Below are 25,112 nucleotides of genomic sequence, written 5' to 3'. Positions count from 1 at the left end.
TCTAGCTATAGACACATTCTTCATTCTTGGCTCATATCAGCGGTTTTGAGGAGGGAAAATGAAATGCAGAGACTCTTGATGTATTAACAAGTCTGGAAAAAAACCTCAAATTCTCTGATATTCTGGGCAAGAAATGTTAGTTTTTGATCTATATAAAAGAAGAGTTACATTCAACAAAGCCAATATTAAATTCCTGTAATTACAAGTCAATGCAAGTCAATTTAGATGATAACAACAGAGCTGGAAATTAATAAAGGTAATTTAGATAGAGTCCTTGTGTTTTTGATCAACATAACCCTATATACAGGAGCAGGTCTGAGTCTTAACATGATGAAGTAACAAGATGAAGCATTCTAAGATCTCCAGAACAAAGAAAAAGTTCAAGTTCATATTGTACTTTATTGTGTGATAAAGTCAACCTCTCAGCATACATGCACACACACAACAAGTTCAGTCCAGCACTAAATATTAATGCTCTCCTCCTCCACTTTTATTTTTCATCAGTACAGTCCCCCGGGTACCTGATGAAGCTGCTGAAAGGCAAGTTACTGTTTTTTAATTATTTTACACACAGGCCATTAAAATTAATCTAAAAATGTATTAATAGCTATATCAGCTAAAACATCCTTGGGCTGCAATGTATGAAAAAAATAAAGTTCAGAGAGATCACATAAAAAAGGAATACAAATAAATTAAAAACTAAAAGAACTAAGTACAAAACTCCCCTTGAATATTTGTTTTGTGTAATATTTAAAAGCCTTGATCTCAAAGAGGGAAAGGAATGTAGTTAAGTTTTTCCACACTGTTAAATGTCACCATGATCCCGGTAATTCTTTGCTTCTTTTGTCACTTCCTTGTTAAGTCAAAGTTATGATGCACTTGACACTGCCAACTTTTTCAGATGATCCATGAACACCTGGAGACTAACATCATCTGTTAGGATGGGAGATCCCGATTCCTACAATAATATAAAATAAATTAGTAAATAACTGTAAGAACAAAGCAAACATGGTTACCACTAGGACTGTTCTGAAAGGATGTCAGGCTTCAGTGCCCTATCCTAATTGCCCGCTAAATCAATTGCATAAGGATATATTGGGAAGAAGCTGCTTGGTAACAAAAGCAACAATAAAATTCCATATTGTGGATTCCCAAAAGAATATATAGTAATTAAATATTTATTATTATTCATGAAGCAACCTGTGTATCCCTGCCCTGGAGAGTTTACATGGACAAAATAAAGGTAGAGGAAAAATGGAGAGTGACAAAATCAAGCACACTGTATATTCAGATGCGGTACCCTTATACCTGGTGGATTGATTCATTTATTATTAATATTTTTGCTCTATAGTACCAGAGTACTAATGTAAACCAGCTGTGATCTAATGGTATCAGACCAGTTAGTGAAGGGTAGATCAATAAGATATTGTGGACAACCTTTTCAAACCTGACTGCCTGAAGCTTTGGAAGTGCAGCCTAAATCAAAGTAGCTTGGTTTTCAGAGTTGCTGAGCTCTGGCAGCTCCCACTGAAGTCAGCAAGAGCTGTAGGTGCTCAGGACCTAACAATCAGATTACTGTTCCCACTAATTATCACATTACCTTTATTTAGGATCTTAAATTTAAAAAAAAGTTAGGAGCTTAACTTTAGACATCCAGGTTTGAAAAGGTTATCTTGAATGTGCAAGTTATTTTTGTTCATTTAATTGTTCCCTGTTAATCTAGTTTAGCTAGTATATTCTAATCAATTGATATTTATTGTAATGAACACATGATGTACGTCTAGGTTCTAAAGAAAATCTGGCTCCTCAGAACTGAGTTGTACATTTCTCAGTTTTTAAATACTATGACTATCAAAGCCAACACCCACCAATTCCATTGTCAGCTCCGTTGTTACATTGTCACAAAACATGACAATTTCAAATCATCAAGGCATCAATGTCTGTGAAAGTTGCTAGCCAGGGGAGAAGCAGGAGAGGTCTAAAGCAATCCACAGGAACAAAGCAAGCCACTGTTCATAGCCTCACGCTATGTGATTAGAAAACAAATAGAATGGGGAAAAATAAAAAAATGTGTGCATCTTATATATGCACACTTCTGTCCTTCCTCCAACAGTAGTAATTCCTCCATAACTCACCTGTCCCCACGCATAGAGATTATTGTGAGTCTGAGAGGGGTTCACTTTAGACAAGAGGAAGCGGGCCTATAAAAAAATATATATATATTACAAAAATAGTTTTTAAAATAAAGAATATCAACTCCCTCAAGACTTATCACCACACCCCAGGTCACCACAGCAGTCTGGCTAGCCCTTGCTTTCAAGCCCTTGTTTAGAGACTATATTTTTCTGATTTAACTTGAACTGATGTCCCATTAAAGTTCAAATGCAGTAACTATTATGGATATCACTATGGTAACCAAATGATGCAATGGTTTTCATCTCTTGATCACTGTAATAGCTAACATTTGACCAATATTTTTGGACATCAGTTACTGCTGCTAACTAATGTGGCAGTTATGCCGGTTTTATAGGGGTGTAATAAGCAGAGAAGGGAATAAGAGGAAGATAAAGCTAAATAGCTTCTTATTACCAGCAGCATATGGACTATATTCATTTGTTGCCCCCCCCCCTTTTTTTTTTTTTTGAGGCACAAGTATTCCCACTTGTTGCTAGTTATGAATGTTGCCACAGGCTATGGAAAAGAGAATGCCATGACTAGGTTTCTAATCCAGTGTGATTCAAACCAAGTTGCACTGAATGTATTACCTAAGCTAGATACGTTTTGATATGTACAATCATTTATTCTCCATGTAGTATTTGATCTGACCATTTTCTTTTTTGCACCCTTTTATTTCAAAGGCCTGTCCCATGAACAATTTCTAAAGTACGCTTTTAAAACAGACTATTAGTGGTAAGGGCTCACAAGGAAAGATATAGATACAGGCTGTGCACTTTGAGGGTTGAATTACTGCAAAGTTATTTAGTCTACAGAATCAGCTAATTACTAAACCTAAAGCTATGAACTCGCTTCATTCAAAACTAATACACATGTGCTCCTGGATAAGGCTTTGCCATACCTGACTGCCTCCATGTTCAGTGTTAATATAACGCGGCATTGGGAATCTAGTCTGCAATATTTCCTGGGCATCGTCCAACGGGGCTTGCAGTAAATGCTTGAAGTTTTCATATTCAGGCATGTCTTGGTAGCCAGCTTTCTGCCACTGTGCAATCGTCTATTGGAGGAAAAAAGAGAAAGTAGGAGAGAAGTCTCCATGTTACCCCTCACTTTGTAACTTTTGTGTCTTTGCTTTAAAAGACTAGAATGTTACAGGATACACGTTTTTATTATTTAGTCAATTACTTTGTATTTGTCTAATCCTGAATTCAAATAAAGAGCTAACTAACAAGATGAGAAACTCAGCTAAATATCTACATTTATTTCTGTAGAGCTGCAAGAGCAATTTGTTGAAAATAAAATTGAAACTATTGGTTATCAAAAGATACATTTATGAGGGATATGCACAGCATTGTTAAAAATTGCTATTTCTGAGTTTAACTAAGACTTAAATACCATGGCCGTAGTCATTTTCTTGTACTGTTTATAAGGCTACAGATACCTGACAACTGCTCCACTCACATACAAATTTACCCCTTCCCTGGACAGATTTCACCAAAACAGCTGATTGGCTCAAATTGCAACATTACAGGAAGGTGATGATTTCTTCAGACAACACTGAAAGATCTATCCTCCTGCTTGACTCAGGTGTACATACAACTCACGTTCATATTAATTAGATCTGTGTGCATATCTCTCGCAGAGAACAAATCTCTTAGAAAAACAGGTAGCAGATAACTGAGCCATTGAAAACTGACATGCCTTTAGAGGCAATATTGCAGGGGTATTAACACTGGTGTCATTACACTAGCCCAAGCTTTTCAAACAGCTCATTTTACACACACAGTAACGGTGCAGGGTAACAAGAGAAAGACACATGATTTGCACGTTACCTCGCCAAGGTAGATTACAATCTGGAAGAAAGTATCCATCAGCAGAATTCTGTCAGCAAGAATGCTGCTGCTGTCCAAAAGCACAGGCTGGGAAAGATCAGATGAGAAGTCAGTCACCGTGATGCCCTCAGAACTGTATTAAACTTCAAGTTCAGTGCAATAGATAACTGTACTGCAGCGGTACACAACAGAATCAATAGAGTGCTAATCAGTCTGAATAAGCAAATTTCAGAGCGTAGCCAATGACAAGTATCGCGGAACGAATCATAAAGATACCAGCCGCTGCAGGAAACAGAATGCGTTGAAAAGCTATATTTCAACTACATGAGTTTGAGTTGAAATGATCTTGGACAAGAATCTCTCATCGAAATAATATTATGTTTACTGTATCTTCACAACTTTAGAATTTTAAAAGAATATCCTTGTCTTTGAAATACAAATATTTTTCTGAATAATTACTCTAATTAAAGGCAGGCCATACTACAAGCTGGACTATTTGTATAAAACAATACCATTGTGATGACTGACTAGACACCATTAAGGATTGTTCCAAAGCTCTCTGCTCAACACAGCAAGTGAATGACTTACCTCGGGGGGTCCAGAGAAAGAATAGGAATAAAGGATGGGCTGGATCATGATGAGGGACTGGGTCAGATCTTGTCTGGCAAAGTGATGACGGTAATAGGAAGATTCATCCGGGCTGTTGTTAAACACTTGAAGAAATGGAGATCGTCGCAAGTGGAACATAAACTACATTTACATAGAAAGATGAATGAGAAAAGAAAAGAAAAAAAAAATCCATTGATTTTTTTTTTTAACCTCCCTATTCACAAGTCCAGTCTGAATGTACAATAAGTTACTGCCAAAGTCTTTCCTCTAATTAACTCTTTGGAAGCTTCATCTACCAGTCGTTTACAGCATTTAACTACATGCCAGGGTGTTGACTTGCATCACAACAAATTTAAAAATCATCAAACAATCATGATTGTGTATTTTATTGACATTTCTGCCTGTAACTGCCTTTTTTCACATTTCCATATCTATACAAAGCGGAGTCCTTACCTGGGGATACAGAGAAAATGAATCTGACAGTCTGAAGGAATTCGGATCGTCCTTGTTATATTGTCCAAACTTCTGACACTGTTGGAAGGAATGCGTATATTTCAATCTCTGGGGGTTTGTTTGTTTGTTTCACACATTCTGTATTTGTAAGAATTTTTACAGAGTAACCCGATAAGAAGAGAATACCAATAGGTAATACAGAGAAACATTACACAATGTGGTGTCTCTAAACCTCTCACTGCTAGAAGCCGGGACTCGATGACACAGGATGGATCACTCGATAATTAACCTGTTCGGTTCATTCCCTCAGAAGTATCTGGCATTGGCCACTGTGGGAAGACAGGATACTGACATAGATGGACCTTTGATCTGATCCAGTATGGCCGTTCTTATGTTCTTATCACATTATTAATTAAGTCACTAATGTGTGGGGCTATTGCTGGAGTAATGATTGGACTCCATCTTCACTTATCATATTTTAGCATGTAAATACATATCACAAGCTTAGTACAAAGGTCAGATTCAAAATATCTAAAGGGAAAAAAAATTGCTTCCAAGAAATTAATTTTTTTTATTGGATCAGTTATGATCTAATAGCTGGGTCTCATTTAATGCTTTGTAGATCACATCACTTAGGCTTCATTATGACCAAGGTGTCTTGTATGCTACGAAACACTGGCTGGCCCAATGTTCCTTGGCTCTGTGACAGCAGACTGGAAATTCTGCAGCAGCGTCATTGAAAATTGATGGTTTTAATGACTGAAATATGCAAATGAACACTGCAAATAAGTGCAGTAGCCAGCCCCTCGCATTTGTTTTAGTATTCAATTCACTTTTCTTTTACATTTACCCCACATTTTCAGTATTGGACATGCCACAGATTTTTGTACTAACCCAACATAGCTGCATTATAGGCTATGTGTACACTTTAAATGCCATGGCAGCACAGCTTCAGCACTGCAGCCGGACTGCTGTAGCACTTCAGGATAGACACTTACCAGAGTGACAGGAGGGGCTCTCCCATCGCTGTAGTTAATCCACCTCCCCAAGAGGCGGTAGCTAGGTCGAAAGAATAATTCTTCCATCGACCTAACACCATCTACGCGGGGACTTAGGTCGGCTTAGCTCCATCACTCGGGGTGTAGATTTTTCATACCCATGAGCGATGTAGCTGGGTCAGTTTAATTTGTTAGCCTAGACCAGCCCTAAAAGCCGTTGGGGCACAGCTGGAGATTTAGGCAGCTGGGACTTTTGGCCCCTGTAGAAGAGTTGGAGGCAGTCTGGAGTTGTAATATAACCATGTGGGCTAGAGGATTCTGCTAAAATGGAAACTTACATGGGCATAGCTATGTCTCTCAGGGGCTGTGAAAAAATCTAAGCCCCAGCGTACACACACTAAGCTGATGGAAGAATTCTTCCATTGGTCTAGGTCAGGGGCGGGCAAACTTTTTGGCCTGAGGGCCGCATAAGGTTTCGTAAATAGTATGGAGGGCCGGGTAGGGGAGGGGGTCGTGGCCTGGCCCCCACCTCCTATCTGCCGCCCCATCCTCCCGGGACTCCTGCCCCATCCAACCCACCCTGTTCCCTGACAGCCCCCCCCCCCCCAGGACCCCTGTCCCATCCACACACACACCTCCGTTCCCTGACCACACCTGGACCCCTGCCCCTGACTGCCCCCCGCCACCCCATCCAACCCCTCCTCTCATTCCTGATGGCCCCCCGTGACTCCTGCCCCATCCGACCACCCCTTCTCCCTGTTCCCTGACTGCCCCCGGAACCCCAGCACCTGACTGCCCCCTGCCGCCCCATCCAACCTCCCCTCCTTCCTGACTGCCCACTGGGATCCCTGCCCCCATTCAACCCCCTGTTCCCCCTGACCCCTATCCACACCCCCGCCCCCTGACCACCACCCCGAACTCCCCTGCCCTCTATCCAAACCCCCCCCGCCCCCCCTTACTGCGCTGCCTGGAGCACCGGTGGCTGGAGGTGCTACAGCCGGGCCACGCTGCCACCACCGCTGTCACCGCACAGCACAGAGACCAGGTCAGGCCGGGTTCTGCAGCTGCGCTGCCCCAGAAGCTCACAGGGCAGTGGGGCGAGCAAGCTGAGGCTGCGAGGGGGGGGGGGGGGAAGGACAGCGGGTGAGGGGGCCGGGGCTAGCCTCCCGGGCCAGGAGCTCAGGGGCCGGGCAGGACAGTCTCGCGGGCCGGATGCGGCCCGTACCTTGCCCACCTCTGGTCTAGGTACTACATCTCGGGGCGGTGGATAACTACAGCAATACCCTCCCCTCCCGTCCCTGCAGCGAGTGTCTACATTGAAGAGCGACAGCAGGGCAGCTGTCGCGTTTTAGGTGTAGACAGAACTGACATTTATACTATTTCAGATTTAACCCACTGAGATTCGCCCATCACACTTACCAGTCTGATTAGCTGCCTGTCTAGCCATCGCAGTACATCGGGTCCCTCCTCCGACTCAGCTCTGTAGACTCCCAGACGAGCCATTAGCACTGCAGCTGCTTCCTGGTCAAACGCCGCTTCGATATGTTGGAGCTGACTCTGTGCATCTGCCCAGCTGATAATAGGAAAGTTAGTGCGACATACATTCATCTTTACCAAGTACAAAAACTGGCTCATGCTGTACAGGTAAAACACCCTGCGTCCAATCCACCCAGATGGCTGGAAAAATTCAGAAAGACAGACTATATTTACAATACAGTAGGGATTGGCCTATGGAGCTCACTTTCTGGCAATGGTGGTTACTCGAATGCGTCTCTGTGTACTGGAGTGCTGATACTGAGTGACAAACTGCGCGGCGCCTCTGCCACCCTGAGGTATCGGTGCATTGTGCTGCAAAACAGAGGAATAAAGTGTTACTCTCATAAAGAGTTTATAGGGTAGAGTTACAGAACAGCAAAAGAACTGCAGTGCATTATACGTCAAGCCTGAGTATAACTGCAAGCTTGAGTCCCGCTGCTCAAGAATGCCATTTTTCAGGGCTGCTGGAAAATATAAGGAGTATTAAGCAACCCCAGAGTAAGCATTGGGGTGGCGGGTTCATTAGCTACTTTGCTAACAGTTGGGCAATAAAGAATGGGAGCAGTTTATCATCCCTACAACAGTGGGAAAATAGCACATGGAAGGAGTTGGCAGGACTGAATAAATATAACAGGTAAGGAAGAGAAAAGAGAGAAACAACAGAGTCATTGTGCAGGGTAAAAACATTTATTACTTAGCTCTTATATAGTGCTTTTCATCAGTAGAGCAAGTAGGAGCATGAATGCAGTCTGTGTGAGACTGTTTTTTCTAGCTATGAAGCTTGTTAATAGGTATCTCATATGTTACAAAGGGACCATTGGAATTACTCTTCGTGGATCTACTAGACAGGTGATGGCTACTATAGACAACAGTATGCTGTAACTGTACATAAATGAGGAAAAAAAACTGGACTGACCTGATTCACCACTTCAAAATATATGGCAAGAGTTGAACTGGGATCAAGGCTACAGATTTTCCACTGACATGTACCTCCAATACCAAGTTCCTGGAGAGGGTTCAAAAGAAAGTGATTTTTTCTCTAGTGCAGGATAAGTTAAGATCACTTTAAATTCTGACCAAAGGTAAGACTCAGCACGTGCCCTCTACTGGATCTTACACCTTCTAGATACAAATTAAAGTCCAAAAATGAACCTGAAAACAAATAATTAAATGAAAGCTTTACTGTGTAACAGTTGAAGCCAGATTCAGCTGTCTTCTCCAAGGACACCGGTCATCTCTTTCCACTGGTCAGTCATCCGTGGGATACATTAAGGGCAGTCCTGCAGGAGACCCCCCCCCACCACTCCCCTATTCAAAGACCAAGCACTTCACCTCCACAATGCACCCAATTTCCTCTAGCCTGGGGAGATGAACCCTACAGTACTCCCAACCCAGTCTCTCCTCCTTGACAGAACCCGGCATTGCTGTCAGACCACAGGGCTAGCCAAAAGGCTTTGCACTGCTTATTTACTTCTTTATAAAAGATTTTCCACGTTGGTGACTTACGTTTTCAGAAACGCATGGTCCTTTAGCGTTTAGGGATACGCACGGTCCAATAGCCCCTGAGATTTTCAGCTCCCTAGAAGTCTAAAATAGGGTCAGAAAAGTTTGAAAATCAAATCAGTCAAACCAAGTACACATCTGAAGCGACAGAAAAATCAGCCGCTCAGCTTTAATCAGAAAAGACACTGATGATCAGAGGTTCCCAAACTGCTCTGCAGAAAGCTGGCGGGTCACATGGGGCTGCCTTCTCCTCCTTTCCAGCTGCTAAGTTACATTAAAAGACAGCTAAACCACATCCACTAATTTCCCAGGGCAGCTATTGTTGCAGTTGCCACAGGGATGTTGTGCAATCATGAAGGGGAGGAAATGTAGCCCACGTGACTGTTCCTCTGAATGCCACACTGCAATTAGAGTTTGAGAACCTCTGATCTACATAATCAGATTTCAAACAAAAAACACAAGCCCACAATTGCCTGTGGGAGTAGGAAATTCTACTTGACAAGTGTGGGCGAGTAGGGCTAAGCCATTCATCTCTGCAAAGATTAAGCTTTCCCTAAGGAAAAACACCCCAATAAATCCATTATCTGTGAAAGTGACAAGAATCTGGTCAATTTCTTTCTCCTGCTGCCTGGGAAAGCCAAAAGCAATAGCCTGGGCAGGCATTGGAGCGATTCAGAGTGGAGAGGAAAATGCCAAAAACTGAGGCGGGGAAGGGGAGAGTAGCAGAGGCCAAGCCACTCACTATTCAACAGGCTCCAGGATGGGACCAGAGAGAAATATCCTTCCTTCCAGCAGCCCAAGGGACATGGGTGCTTCAAGTCAGTGGGGCTGGGCACCAAGTGCCGGGATCTGCCTGCATGGAACAGCTTGGAGGGCTGAGGCGTTAGGTAAGATACTAAGTGTCAGGATCTTAGAACTTCCTCAAGACAGGGCTGGAATTCCCTCCAAACAGGCGTGGTTTCAAAACACACACGCTCTCTAAGGTTGCTGCTTCCATCACCGAGAGCCACTGGAAATTTAAAATAACTCACTAAAACGTTGCATGTTGCAAAATAAGCTTAAGTATTTAATTGTTTATATCCTACACAGAACCAGCTATTTAACCTGTTAAATCGGAGTGCTCTTTACTGATTTATCTGTTCATTCTGTTTAATCAGCCCTATCTCTCACCTTCACTTCTAACGTAGCACCAAACGCCATTCGGAATTCTCCATTGAAGTCTTTGCTAAACACCCGCTGGAAGGTCTGCTTGAAGAGAGAAGTGTTGAAAGAGTCCCCCATCACCATGTGACCCCTGGGAAGGGAAAATGACAAGGGAACTAAACAACAAGTACCTGGAACGGACTCGCAAAGGATGTCTCTCTCCTACCCTTCACCCACCACACAGACACAGACACCATTTTAAAAAGTTTCCATGGTGAATTGCAAAGTAAGGAACTAGCTACTGGATGGATGCATTCCAATCCTCAAATCTGAACATGCTGGCACCACCCCCAGGGGCGGGGCACAAAGGAGCAAGTTCTGAGTTAACACAAAAATGGAAAGTACAGTAAGTGTTTATGAAAGGGGCTAGATTGACAGCCAGGGAGTTGTCTGTTTGGCCACAGAACAGTTATTGCAATGGCAGTGCAGTCTTCCTCATCTGTGTGCTAGAATGGAGACTGGGGAAACCTAATTCTAGGGCTGGAGGGTAGTTCTGTCTTTATCGGTTTATTTTCCAATGCATGAAGTGCACCTAACTCACAAACTACTTGATGCCCTAGCGGCGATGATGCTTGACACATTACAGAACTCCCTAAACCATGAACAACCACTAACTAAATCCTCCTCTAATTAACTCACCTCCTCAGAAAAAGTCCGAGTAAATGGATAGGGCCTAATAGCGCAGACTGACAGTCTATCACACCAAGGAAAGGCAATTCTAGAGCTAAGAGTCTTCTATCAAAAACACCTTGCCTCCAGAAAGACCAACATAGGGACTTCCCAGTTAACTGGCCCAGCAGATCTCAACTGGCAGATTAAAGAGACAGGCAGTCCCTACAATAATCCGGGTAGTGGTTGGCACCTCTGCAAATGCCACCAGCAAGGGTGCTACTCCGTGCAAATTATGATGGTGTTTGGACTGGGGATACGTGCCCACTAGGGACTGCAATGACTCTTGGCACTGGCTTCTTGACTCAGAGAGGCCAAGTATCCGTAAGAAATTATAACTCTGCTACTACCCTGAAGCAAATTCAATCCAGTGCCCTAGTACCAAGCCCTCCTGGTCCCTGCAGAACATTTCATTTTGCAGGACACAGCACAAGCACTTAACATTATGCTCATAATGCCACTGCTCATAATGTGACTGCTTAATCTGTCTTTCAACTCTCCTCTCTGGACTTGCTAAGTCTCAGTGAAATAAAACGTGTTTGTGGAAAAGACAGCATCCAGGGTTTAGGAGTTGGTTAAAACATTAAATCACCCTTCTCTAAACAGAACATCTGCTTTGCCACTGACTGCATCAAAATTCATCCCATACAAGCTGCCCTGAAGTACGACCTTACACTACTGAAGTCAAGGGCAGCTTTACCATTGAATACAACGGACACAAGATCAGACTGCTAATGCTTAGAATCAGGGAAATGACGACAATTGCTCATCTCCATACATTTATATCAAACTAATCATTTCCTATCCCACTCCTCCACCCCAAAAGACGGGGCTGTGCTTGCTCACTGCTCAGGGCTGAGGACATACCCAGTGAGGTTTGCACAACACTTCATCTCCAGAAGGCCAGTCTGATCGAGAGCGCAGGCGTAGATATCAATGCAGTGGCCGTTGGCTGCCGTGCGATTAGCTAGAATCTCATAGTGCTGTGGAGACAAAGGGCACGCAGAGCTTTTAAAACATTCCAACCGGCATGTAAGGATTTCTTTGGGTTCTACAGCTGGAGCCGACACAGGAATTTTCCCTTGGGGAAAGCATGTTCTATTTTAATGGTGACACACCACCCCTAAAGTAAGGACCCCAAATCCCAGAGCCACAGTACACAATGAGCACTGCATTAGAGCTTGCTTTTCACTGCTATGACCTTTGCTACCGTCTCCAAACTGCACTGTACATTCAGAGTAAATGCAGCACATTTGAACCACTTAGCGATGTGTCAAGACGACCCAGGAGGCATTTGGAGACTGACTGGTTCTCAGCGGGAAAAGCAAACTCTCTCTTGCCAGGTTAGGATACTCCTGGAACTGAGGGTCAGATCCTTCTGCTCTTCAAACGGCTGAGGAAGAGATGCTAAAATACCTTCTTGTTCTCTGGAGAAAGAACTGTGCTGGATGCAGACTGGGACTGAGGGACTTAGCCTTTTGTTTGGGACCTGGCAGAACAAAGCCCAGCCTTATACTTTGACCTAGGTAGTTGGCTGAAGAAAGCAGCATCTGTACCCCTGAGGGAGACCCAGGTCCATGTCTGGGCATTGAGGCCTCAGGGCCACGAAGAAGCAGCGTGCTTGTCACTAGTAAAGTCACACAAAGGGGTTAGTAAGGTGAAGCGCAGCTCACCAATACAGACCTAGGATTAGCTATTGGTTCCATAGGGGTGGCTTAGAGCCGTGAGCTGGTAAAACTGTGCTGCTACCACGTACACCATGACACCCAAACTGGTTATACCCAGCAGGTCCACGACATCGTTTGTGCAGCAGAAGCAGTGTCTTTGCTTTAGCAGACAGCAAGACCTACCTTTGTAGCCTTTTTCATGAACCGTGCATTGTCCTTCTCTATGTCATGCCAGGAACGAATGGGTGTTTTCAGTTCGTCTCCTACCACCATGCCTGGCCCTTGTGTGGGTGGCCCGCCTGTAAACAACATTATTCTGGCCCCTGTGTTTGGAAACGTGCCCTAGAATAAAATTAAAGCCTTATTTTAGAGGTGGGCAGATTAAAGGACAGCAATACTTTTAATCTACTTTTTGGGGCAAGGTCTGTGTCAACCTCTGTGTACAGCACCTAGCACATCAGGGGGCTGATTCTGATGGAGGTGTTTGGGTGCTCCCTTCATAAATAATTCCTGCCTTGACATGGAATAGTGGGGACTGAGGCACCACTGTCCATTTCTAAACACAGGGCAGGTCAGATTTCATGCTCCCATTTCAGGAAGCAGGACTGTATCTGCTCCCATCTTCCCCCCTTTGCCTCAGGTGATCTATCCACAAAACCAGTGTATGATTCCACAGAGATGTGGTGAGGCCCTGATGCATCTGAAAGCCAAATATTGGTTGTAAATATCACACCCCAGGAGGCATCAAGTTGGGTCATTTTCCCATAACAAAGTTAAATAGGTATTTCAAAAGTTAAGGGATGTGACAAACTACACTCATGTCTGATACGTAGGGCCCTACCAAATTCATGGCCATGAAAAACACGTCCTCTCCTCTCTGGCTGTGAAGTAAGGGTGGCAATCCCATGACCTATAATAGCCTTGTGACCCACCCCACCCCCGACCACCTTTTGGGTGAGGACCCCCATGGTTACAACACCATGAAATTTCAGATGTAAACATCTGAAAACATGAAATTAACTAATTTTAAAACCCCCTGGCTGTGAAATTGACCAAAATGGACTGTGAATTTGGTAGGCCCTATTGATATGCAATCAGGCCACAGACCAAGTCTTTCAAATACTGAGACATACTGGCCAAGCACAGCATAACCCCATAAGATTTTAATTTACCAGGTAATCGCACATTAAGAGTGAATTAGGATTACCTCCAATAAACCAACAGCAATTGACAAAGCTACTCCAGTCGATCGCAAGGGTCGCTTTCCCTGAGTCACTGGCCATGGGTCCCGCTGTAGTTCCCCAAGAAGATCTGTCAGGTTCATGTCAATCTTGTGTACAGGCTGCAGGAACCTGCAAGAATTCAAAATGAACAATTATAAATCCTATTGGTTTGGTCTTTGCTGCCAAAAACTGTATCAAAGTAATGCACCTCTCACACCTGAAGTTTTCAAAACAGGCACAAGCACAGATAAACAATTTGATCAGAGCAAGATACAAAGAACACATAGCATGAGGACTTGGAAAAGCTACTCCACCAAAATGCATAGGAGAGCTGGCCACGGAACGAGAGCTTTAGGAGTGAGTGAGTGAAAGAGAGCACATGAGCTGGGACCCAACACAGGGAAACACAATTTAATCTGGAAACAAACTCCCGCTGTTTTCTAATCATTCAGTCTCTGCTTACACTCTAAGTACCGTATATACTCGTTCAGAAGCCGAATATAAAAAGTGACGCATCAAAGAGCGGGGGTCGGCTTATAAACGGGTCTACACCAAAATTTGATGATTTTAAACTCTATGGAATCATTGAATTGAATATCTAATACATTGTTGTTTTGTTTACCTGGAGCATCTGCAGGCATGGAGCCCCTCAGCTCCCTGTGGCCGCGGTTCACCGTTCCCAGCGCGCCACTTCCCGCGGCTCCCATTGGCTGGGAACGGCAGACCGCGGACACTGGGAGCTGAGGGGCTCTGTGCCTGTGAATGCTCCAGGTAAACAAAACGTCCAGGCCCGCTAGTGGCTTACCCTAACGGGCCAGGAGCCAAAGTTTGCCAACCCCTGAAATATAGAGTCAGCTTATGAAAGGGTCATGCAGTTTTTGCTATTTTTACCTAACCATCGGGGGGGGGGGGGTGTCGGCTTATAAACGAACGGGCTAATGAACGAGTATATACGGTAATAAGTTTTCAAATGCTGGCTCCAAACGGAAATCCAGCCTGGATGGCGCTATTTTTGGAGTCTGTAAGAAACAGACACTATGAAAGCTCTATAGGCTGCTCAGATAAACCCCATCAATATAGCTCTACAATTGTAAACAAATTATTGCAATTAGAGAACAACTCAAGACATCTTACAAAGGATTCCCTTTACGAAACCCGCATTTAGGGGCTTGGGTCCTACAGGTAATAATGTGAACATGGGCTCTGTCCTGCCCTTCTGGGATAGTGTGTTTCGCCGAGCCACTTACCTGCTTGAAATAGGTGGCTGTTCCTGAGGCTGAAGCGGTCTTCCCTGCTGAACAGGTACCACAGGCCTTGTAAGACCCAGCATATCCTACGGGATAGAGGGAGGTGGTGGGAAGGATAAACTTGATTACTTAAACATCAGATCTATTATTTATTATCTAGCTACCGACCCTAGGTAGCTATCTACCCCCTTTCCCCTAGTATCTAACTGCTTCACAATCTTTAATGTATTTATCCTCATACACCTCTGTGAGTTTGCTATTCTCCCCATTTAACAGACACCAAGGCACAGACAGGTTAAGTGACTTGCCCAAGGCCACACAGGAAGTCTACAGCAGGGCAGGAAATCAAACCCAAGTCTCCCTAAGGTTAGTGCCCTAACCACTGGACCATCCTTCCTATTTGCTCTTTACAAGCCAAGAGTTTGAAAAGGGTGGAATATGATAAGACACCTAAATGGAATTACATGTTGGATTAAGTGTAGGAAGAGAAGGCAGATCATACCTGTATTTGCTTAGCTGTCAGGTCCTTGGTCCCTCTGAAAACATAGCTCTTGGAGATTCCTTCGCAGCTCAGTTCATGAACCTGGACCATTCTGCCAAATGTGATCAGCCCCACCAGCGCCTCTGGAGGCAGCAGACTCAAGGACATCTGCAGGGATTCCTTCAATGCTTGCAAGTCTTCCTCTTCCAGACACGTGTCAACAACGTAAAGGAAGATCAGTGGGGTCGGAGAACCTCTCTGTTGTGGAAAGAAAAAGGTTTACTATGAATCTGCATATGCTCTCAGTGACACACACTGCCCATCCTCCTTGGGCTGGGAATTATCATAATGAAACAAAATATTTTAATCAAAATGGTTATAGAAATAAGAAAACTTATGTCTTTCATTCACAAATATCTATTAAAAGTCAGCAAGTTAAAATATCTTGTTTCGGGAATATCACAGCGCTCCTCCTGAACCACAGCAACAACAGATCCGCAACTGGATCAGCAAAAGATGGTCACCGTTTCTCATGACTGGAGGCATCAAGAACAATGCACAATGCAGGCAGGACAAAGACCTGGGAGACACTTATCTCTCCATTGACTTATTTCAACTATGAAATTGGTTTTAGAGACCCACTGCTCAGTGGGCTGGCAGGATTGGGCCACAGTCCTTGTCTACACACAGATTAACTCTGAAATGGGTTAAATTAAACCAGAACAAGGCACTCTTGTCCTGGAATAAGGGTGTCTGCATATGGAGTTATTCAGGAACAGCTATTGCAGAATAGCTACTCCGGTCAATTTCCAAGTGTAGACAAACACTTAAATAGAAACCATACAAGTCATATTCTAATTAAAATAGAGAACCTGGATGCTAAATGTAAGGACTGCATCCATTTCCACTCTCCAGTCTTCACATTAAAGTTGTATACACAGATTTTAGAGGAAAGCTATTTAAATTAAAAAGCTAAAAGTGAATGGTTTAACTCAAGAGATCAGACAAACAACAGGGGTTTTAAACTGTGCTTAATTAATCTAAAGACCAACTGCACTTTGCTCATGAAAACACTTTATTCAAGGTATCTTGAATAATTTTCCAGCATACATATGTGTTTCAAATGTTTTCTGAGAATCCCAAGCTTGACCATGATGCACTTACCTGCACTATGTATTCGATTGTGGAAAACTGAGGCATAAGTTCTGCTGGCTGATTTACTTCAGATATGCCTGCATACGCTGGAGGGAACTGAAAATGAGAAGCAAGGATTAGAACAAGCAAGTTAACTGTGCAGGTTATTTGAAGAAATCTACAACAGCAGGGATATCTCCTGCATTCTGAAGGCTGGATGATGTACAAGGGAGGAAAGCTTTCATATTCAAGTACGTGTTGCTCAATTGCTTATTTCCTGGTATAGGAGCAAACTCTTTTACCTGAATAAAATGCAGCATTAGTTCTTCGCTGCTTTTCATTATGGATAGCAGTGGTGGTTAGCAGCATGTGTATAGGTCTGAAGCACAATTCAATTAGAAAGCAACTGAGAATAGTTTAGTCAGATGATACACAGTGTTTCTGACAGCAGACATCCACTTCCAGCACAGCAAGTTTCATACTCAGAAGAACAAGAGACAATGATGAGCACTGGCCTCAACATGCACAAAGAATATGATGTAAATATAAGGCACAAAAATAACTACAGATCTGCTGCCTGTAGCACATGCACTGGTAAACAGCCACTGCAAAACTGAACCAAGACTAGAAGAGATGACATTCCACTGCTTTCACATCACACTGATTAAAAAGAATGCTGAACTGGGTGCACAAAGAGAAAGGGGCCACGGGGAAGAGTCTCATTAGCAGAGATTTCTGCTTATTTTACTACCCTTCGCTAGAGGATGCTATCAACTGAATACTCAATGAAGAGAGAATGAAGTGGATAGAGAAGATAATGAGAAAACGAAGCACTTTCCCAACCTACCTGGTTTCTCTGAAAACAGAAGTTACAGGCCCAGAGCTTGGCACGATAATCAACTTGACTATAAGAAAGGAAAGGTGGGACATTTAGTACAAAGGTATCAATTTTACAGCCAAACACCTACCAGACTTTACAGTTGAGATGAAAGAAAAAAGACATCCAGGTTTGATCTGAAGACATCAAGAGAACATAAAGCATCTATTTCAGAAAGGCATCACCATTTCCCTCGGTAGTTTGTTCCAATGGTTAATCACTCTCTCTGTTAAAAATCTGTGCCTTACTTCTCATTTGAATTTGTCTGACTTCGGCTTCCAGCCACTGGTTCCTGTTCTGCCTTTCTCCACTAGGTTAAAGAGCCATTTAGTACCCAGTATTTTCTCCCCGTGAAGGTACTTACATCGGAATAAAGTCACCTCTCAATTTTCAAACTGTGTTTTGGGGTTGGTGTTTTTGCTCCCAACACGTAACTAGCTGATAGTTAACAGATGCCACAAGTCAGTGGAATATTACTATTATTTATTTGTATTGCAGTAGGACCTAGGACCCACAGTCTTGGAGCAGGACCTTAACGTGCAAGGGATGTACAAACAAAATGATGGTTCCCTGCTCCAAAAAGCTTGGCCCCCGTAGCCCCTGTAATTTTACAGTGTGAAGGCTAGTGCAGTAACACTTGGATGTACTTTCCTTCCTATAGCCTTTCTTTACAATCACACTTCCTGTTGATCTCACTGGCAACACCTTCCTCCCAATACTTGTCAGCAGACATGCATGTCCATAAGACCATCATTGGAGTTTGAGAACACAGAAAGTGTTTCCTCCCCTAAAATAAAAGCACACCCACAAACAAAACCTTTCTACTTACATCAAACCTCACCTACATCCAGGAGCACTACAGCGTTGATTCAAATTCCCACTTTGCCACCAAAAGCACAGAGATCAGTCTCTTCAGACATTCCTGGTCCTAATTAATATGTAGAGCCCTGCAAATCCGCAGATAACTGCTTTATATCCACAGATATCCACATCCACAGATGTGGATATCCATGGACCATTTTTGCAGATTGTGGATTGGATGCAGAGACAAATTTTGTATCTTCGCAGGGCTCTACTAATATGCCCATCGCTGCAGCCTCTAGGCGTCAAGCATGATTTTCATGTAGTTTAAGTTGCATACCACTAATGTTACACAAGGTCAATGTCTCAGTGATTATAATGTAGCTATTTACACATCAGTGCTGGTTTTCCTTTAATAGCTACCCCCTGACCTCGGATAATCATTTGCCTCTGCACCCCATTTTTGCTTCCTTCTCATTCTGACAGCCCTGACTAAGAGACTGGCGTTCTTTACTTATCACTAAGTGCACAAGTGTTTTAAAAATTCCAGGACACCTAATTTGAAGGGTCTCTTGGGACAGGCCCTGGACTGAGAGACGGGGAAGGAAAGTGATGGAGATCAGAAAAAATAGATTGCGATAAGCTCTATTTCCATCCAGTGTTAACATTCATAGGTTAGAGTGAAGTCAGAAATTCATACCAAAGTGGGTTGAGCACTGCTTTGCAAGTCTGCCTGCTACAAAGCACTGGTTCATATTGTACAGGCGGCAGGTCTAGACGTTCTTTCAGGGGAGTCAGTAAACAGGCCAAGGGTACGACCATTCTTGTAGCCTCCAACCTGCTGGAAGGCCACACATTCCAGCTGAAACGCACCCCGTCTCGCTCTTCATTTTGCTGAATGAACTCCAGATACGTCGCCATGGAATCTTCAAGGTTCTGAAAGAAAGGACAACCGATATGACACATGTTCACTCAGGAACCACTCGCTAGAGCAACAGCACGACAAGGGAGCATAGCACTTGGCAGATAGGCACAAGACGACAAGATTCCAGCCCTAAAGAGAATACCATCAAAAGCCTGAATCTCTACAAAGGTGGACACCCAACAGTGGGACTACTCACATGAGTAAGTTACACACGTACACAAGCCACTGCAGGATCAGGCCCTACATGATAAAATTAGTCAATCCCACAATAAAGGGAGCCAGTATGAGTACATCCACATCTATGAAGCTCCCGCAGTGCTCTGGCCAAGCTACCAAATAAACATTTAGGAGCCAACTGAAATCAGCAGATCCCAAAGGCCACAGGTAGACCTCACCCTCATAACAAGATTACTCCCCATTAACCATGAGCATCTCTTTGCGGTAAACACCCCAATTCCCCAACTCTGTTGCCGAGCTCAGCCCCACAGCTTCCAGACCAGTGGTTCTCAACCCACTTACTACTGTGGGCCACGTGTGCAGCTCTCTCTGTGTTATGTACAGTACAGTAACTCCTCACTTAAAGTCCTCCCGGTTAACATTGTTTCGTTGTTATGTTGCTGATCAACTAGGGAACATGCTCATTTAAAGGTGCGCAATGCTCCCTTCTAACGTCATTTGGCAGCCACCTGCTTTGTCCACTGCTTGCAGGAAGAGCAGCCCGTTGGAGCTAGCTAGTGGGGGCTTGGAACCAGGGTGGACCGGCAGCCCCTGGCTCCCCGTGCAGCAGCTGCCCAGCAGGCTATCAATTGGCAGTTCAGCTGTCCCTCCCCCCACTGCCATGTGCTGCTCCTGCCCTCTGCTTTGGAGCCGCTCCCAGAGACTCCTGCTTGCTGTGCAGGAGGGGAAGGGGGGGGCTAATGTCAGGGTGTCCCCCTCCCCGCTGCTCCTGCACCCCGCTTACCCCTTCTCCATATAGAGCAGGGAGCGGACACGGAGGGAGAGAGACAGAGAGAGCTTGGGGCAGCAGCTGCTGTCTCCACTTCCTGCTCCACTTAAAAAGACAGTACACTTAAGAGTGGGTCAGCTTACTTAAAGGGGCAGTGTGCATCTCTGTCTCTCTCTCTCCCACACACAAGGTGTGGGTCTGTCTCTGTCTGCTATGCTGTCTCCCCTCCCTCCTGTTCGTGCTGCCTTGTGTGAGAGGCTACATTAACAACAATGTGTTAACCCTTGAGGGCTCAGCAGAGTGCTAGTTCATCATTTAGCAGCAAGGCATTTCCTGGGAAATATCCCTCCCTCTTCCACCCTCTAACTTCACCACCTCAGCCAAGCTTCACAATCATCATAGCTGTGAACAGTATTACATTGTTTGTTTAAAACGTATACTGTGTGTATATCTATATAATATATAGTTTTTTGTCTGGTGAAAAAAATTTCCCTGGAACCTCCCCCCTTACATTAATTATTTGGGGAAATTGGATTTGCTTAACATCGTTTCGCTTAAAGTCGCATTTTTCAGGAACCTAACTACAACGTTAAGCGAGGAGTTACTGTATATATACTACCGGTATGGCCCTGAGAATGTCATGTGGGTCGCAGCTGTATGCTGATTGGGCCGCAAGCCACACCATGGAAGGCTTGGAGAAAACTGGTCAAGCTTGCAATACAGCCTGAAAGTCACCAAATGAAAATGGGATGGACCAAAGAAAGAAGCAAGTTGTAGAACGCAGGACCCTTCACAGAGGACATCTTGCTACCAACCCTCCCCTGTTTATAGCAGGAAAGGGAGCTGTTAGCCCGAACACTTCAGATGATCTCTGCTCTGTGGCAGCACATGACGAAAAGACCCCAAACTATTTAGGGCTTTCAAGGTAGAAATGTAAGGTGGTGTTTCACCTGGAAATCACTGGTTGCCATGCAGCTCATGGAGCGTCGTGTAGCATGGTCCCTATGTGAAATCCCCCTGAGATGCGGGCGCCGGGCAGCCAGATTCTGCACCGGCTGCAATTTCTGAAGGGTTGCAAGTAGCAGACCCATGTAAAGTGCATTGCAATAATCGATCCTACAGGTGACACAGGCATGGCTAATCAGGCCAAAAAGTCTGTATCCAAAAGGAAAAGGACACAACATCCTCACCAAGGGCAGGTAAGAAATACATTTGACCACCACTGCCGTCTGGGACTCCAGTGGCAGCGGTGGAGATAAAAAGATCCTCAGGTGCCTTTACAAACCAACCACAGACACAACCATTAAGCAGAGGTGCAGACAGAAGAAATGTCTCCCTCATACCCAGTGTAAGCATTCTCTCAGTCACAGCTGGGTTGCGGGTCAGTCACCCTAATGTGAATCCATGTCCCAATCTCTGTCCGACACTAATTTGTCTGATCACATCTTACAGAGGACATGACATGGAAAGAGAGCTGAGTTCCTTTAGCATACTGAAGAAATCATCATCATTCCTGCTGCCTTACCAAACTCTCTAGCAGCACCACATACACACTGAACAAGACATGACAAGACGAAACCCTGGGGAACCCCATATGAGAGCACCTTCCTGACACATAAGAAACTGCCCACCATCCTTGATACATCCCAGAAAATACAGACCCACTCAAAAGCAAGACCATATTAGTCCCTGTTAGGATCCATATACATATTAATGGTCAATGGCCCAACACTGTAGCATTTAATTTCAGAAAGGGGAACTACACAAAAATGAGGAGATTAGTTGAACAGAAATTAAAAGGTACAGCACCAAAAGTAAAACCCCTGCAAGCCGCATGGAAACTTTTTAAAGACACCATAATAGAGGCTCAACTTAAATGTATTCCCCAAATTAAAAAAACTAGTAAGAGAACCAAAAAAGAGCCACCGTGGCTAAACAACAAAGTGAAAGAAGCAATGAGAGGCAAAAAGGCATCCTTTAAAAAGTGGAAGTTAAATCCTAATGAGGAAAATAGAAAGGAGCATAAACTCTGGCTAATGAAGTGTAAAAATATAATTAGGAAGGCCAAAAAATAATTTTAAGAACAACTAGCCAAAGACTCAAAAAGTAATAGCAAAAAAATTTTTTTAAGTACATCAGAAGCAGGAAGCCTGCTAAACAACCAGTGGGGCCACTGGACGATGGAAATGCTAAAGGAGCATTGAAGGATGATAAGGCAATTGCCGAGAAACTAAATAAATTCTTTGCATCGGTCTTCACGGTTGAGGATGTGAGGAGGCATCCTCAAACTCAGTACACAGTACTACTTCCTCTCAGTGTTCAACACCCCCATCCCCAAGGTTCAGAGCTCTCTCCAGTGAGCCACTCAGCTGCATCTAAACGTCATGACACCCTCACCAGTGTCGCTGTACTGAGCAGAGCCTGTGAGTCAGATAGGCAGGCTGACAGCATCACAAAACAGGAGCTGATGTAAAGAAGTTAGCTTATCCTGGGTTAATAGAGGAACGCCTTGCCTCTCTAGTTTTAAATGTGGCCTGTATCCAAAATGTTCACAGAAGGTCTCTGTGAAGTTTGTTGGACTGTGGGTGTTAGCTAGAGAGTGAGGAGATCAGGGCAACATTTTTTAAAATGGAGAAATTTTAGCTGTTTCCTCTGCGAAAGAGAATAAAGGTTTACCAAAAATTACATAGAAAATGCAACAGTGAGGCAGGGCCACTCACACCAACCCATATTGGGGGAGATCGCTCCATCTCCTCCCCAACAGTGATATGGAAACCCCCCACACCAACCCCATACTGGGGGAGACTCCCCCATCCCACTCCAACAGCAACACAGTGGCCTCACACCAACCCCCACCCAGAGTGGGAGAATCAATGATGTGGGGGGTCCTTGTCCCTCCTTCACTGCCCACAACAGTGGCCCAGGGGATCCTCCCCCCGTTCTCTGAGCCCTAGAGTTACCACCTCTGAAGTGCAAAACCACCACAATATTCAGAATGATCCTGAGCCCATCAAGCTGGGCATGGCAGCGTGCACTGAACACCCGGACAGATTCCCGGGGCAGTGACCTCAGAAAAGGGACGATATTGGGGAACCTGGACAGGTAGCGCAGCCCTACTCAGCTCCCAGATCGTAGAGGAGATGGCCCCAAAAGCAACAGTGGGGTCCTTTCCCCTCCTACAGTGGCCTGGGGAAATTGACCCCATCCCCCATTAGTGGGGACTGCCTCTTCTGGCCGGGGGGACCTCCTCACACCATTGCCCACTGGGGGGGACTCCCTTGCCCTATCCCCCACTAGAGGGGGACCCAGGGGACCTCCCCTCACCCCATCCCCTACTGGAGGGGGACCCCCGCCCCTGACCCGAGGGACCCCCCCTTGACCCATCCCCTACTGGCGGGACCCCTTCCCCCATCCCTCACTAGAGGGGGACCCCTTCCCCTGACTCAGAGGACCCCCCTCGCCCCATCTCCCAATGGGGGGACCCTCTCACCATCGCCCACTAGAGGGGGACCCCCCTCCCCTGGCCCGGGGGACCTTCCCCCATCCCCCACTGGCCCGGGGGGAGCCGTCGCCCTCTCCCGCACTGGGGGACCCCCTCTCCCATTTCCTCCCCAGCCTCAGCACAGGGGGCCCTGGCGGGACCCGCCCTCCCGTCGCCCCCCGTCGCGAGCACCCACCTGCCCGCGGGACTGTAGCGCTGCCGGCTCCGCTTCGCAGCGCCCGACGATCCCTGTCCCGGCAGCGCCCGCGCCCGAAAGGCCAGCTCAGCGGCGGGGCTGCCCGCCAACGAGATGGCGGCGCGAGCGCCTCGCCGGCTACATTGCCCTTCCCCAACATGGCGGCACCATGGCCTGGCTGCTGTCGCCATCTCGGCTAAGGGCACCCGCGCCTCGGTACGGGCTTCCGCCCGCATCCAATATGGCGGGCGGCCTGAGTGAGGCTCCCGGTAGTGGGCAGGCCCCTCCCTGGGGCGGGCCCTTGCGGGGTTAGCGCTGACTCGCCCTTCCAGTGGGCGCTGGCGGTGGAGCGGGCAGCTGTGATCATCCCCCCAGCCAGCTCTCTCTGCCCTGGCCATGGGTGCGGCTCCCCGGAGCTTCCCCCACCGAGCCCTTCGGCCCCCTGAGGTGGAGCCCACACGGCAAACATGCTCCCCACCCCACAGTGCCACCTCCGAGGGGACCCATGTCCTGGCACAAACCATCACCCCACTAGGGTGACTAGACAGCAACTGTGAAAAATCGGGACATGGGGTGGAGGGTAATAGGAGCGTATATAAGAAAAAGACCCCCAAATCAGGACTGTCCCTATAAAATCGGGACATCTGGTCACCCTATCCCAGACTCAGAGTAGCTATACTATTAGGCTAACACCGTCTCTAACACATTCAATTCAACTCACTGCTCTCATCAAAGAACTCAAAATTACCTTGCAACTTGCAACCTTAACTTTGACATTCCAACCTATTATATTTAATCATCTAAAGACAATTATAACCATTAAGACAATCTTTGCACCTTCACATACAGTACAGCAGACAGAGAACCCAAAGGCTGATTACATTCTCAAATGTTCTTACCTTATCAAAAATACAAGCCTGTTCTATATAATATATTTATACTATGTCTTTCAAAAATTACATCAGCTATCCAATACATACTGCTAAACAAAACCATACACAACCATTATTGAAATGTATGCATACACACTTAGGTATATTGATAATATTATCTACTGAAAATAATAATAGTAATTTGCGTTGCATTAGTGTCTGTGGACCCACAATGGTGGCCCCATTGTGCTAGGCCCTGTACAAACATCCAACGAAAAGATGGA

At 45.1% G+C, this 25,112-nt stretch overlaps 1 protein-coding gene across 1 annotated transcript; it reads right to left on the bottom strand.

Moving 5' to 3' along the window:
- Positions 1–379: 379 nt before the first annotated feature.
- SEC23B (SEC23 homolog B, COPII coat complex component) lies at positions 380–24,039 on the bottom strand. The gene is made up of 20 exons (XM_065402135.1): positions 23,957–24,039; positions 19,109–19,344; positions 17,578–17,635; positions 16,761–16,847; positions 15,618–15,854; positions 15,116–15,201; positions 13,853–13,997; positions 12,829–12,987; positions 11,846–11,961; positions 10,277–10,400; positions 9,110–9,190; positions 8,520–8,609; positions 7,809–7,915; positions 7,487–7,640; positions 5,070–5,147; positions 4,596–4,757; positions 4,008–4,094; positions 3,077–3,232; positions 2,136–2,201; positions 380–958 (listed from the first exon to the last, which is right to left on the bottom strand). The coding sequence occupies exons 2-20, from the start codon at positions 19,327–19,329 to the stop codon at positions 869–871; spliced, it is 2,304 nt and encodes a 767-aa protein (XP_065258207.1). The 5' UTR covers positions 19,330–19,344; positions 23,957–24,039; the 3' UTR covers positions 380–868.
- Between the last annotated feature and the right edge of the window lie 1,073 nt (positions 24,040–25,112).

Source organism: Emys orbicularis, chromosome 3, assembly GCF_028017835.1.
Source record: "Emys orbicularis isolate rEmyOrb1 chromosome 3, rEmyOrb1.hap1, whole genome shotgun sequence".
In the NCBI taxonomy this organism is placed as follows: Eukaryota; Metazoa; Chordata; order Testudines; family Emydidae; genus Emys; species Emys orbicularis.
This window is presented reverse-complemented; position numbering and strand designations above follow the sequence as displayed.

Excerpts from the sequence above, each read along its gene's own strand:
- SEC23B (XM_065402135.1), bottom strand. The coding sequence starts at position 19,329 with ATGGCGACGTATCTGGAGTTCATTCAGCAAAATGAAGAGCGAGACGGG. Across the intron at positions 10,401-11,845 it reads TGTTGTGCAAACCTCACTGG|GGGTCACATGGTGATGGGGG; the intron begins GTATGTCCTCAG and ends TTCCCTTCCCAG. Across the intron at positions 7,641-7,808 it reads GTAACCACCATTGCCAGAAA|CTGGGCAGATGCACAGAGTC; the intron begins GTGAGCTCCATA and ends TCCTATTATCAG.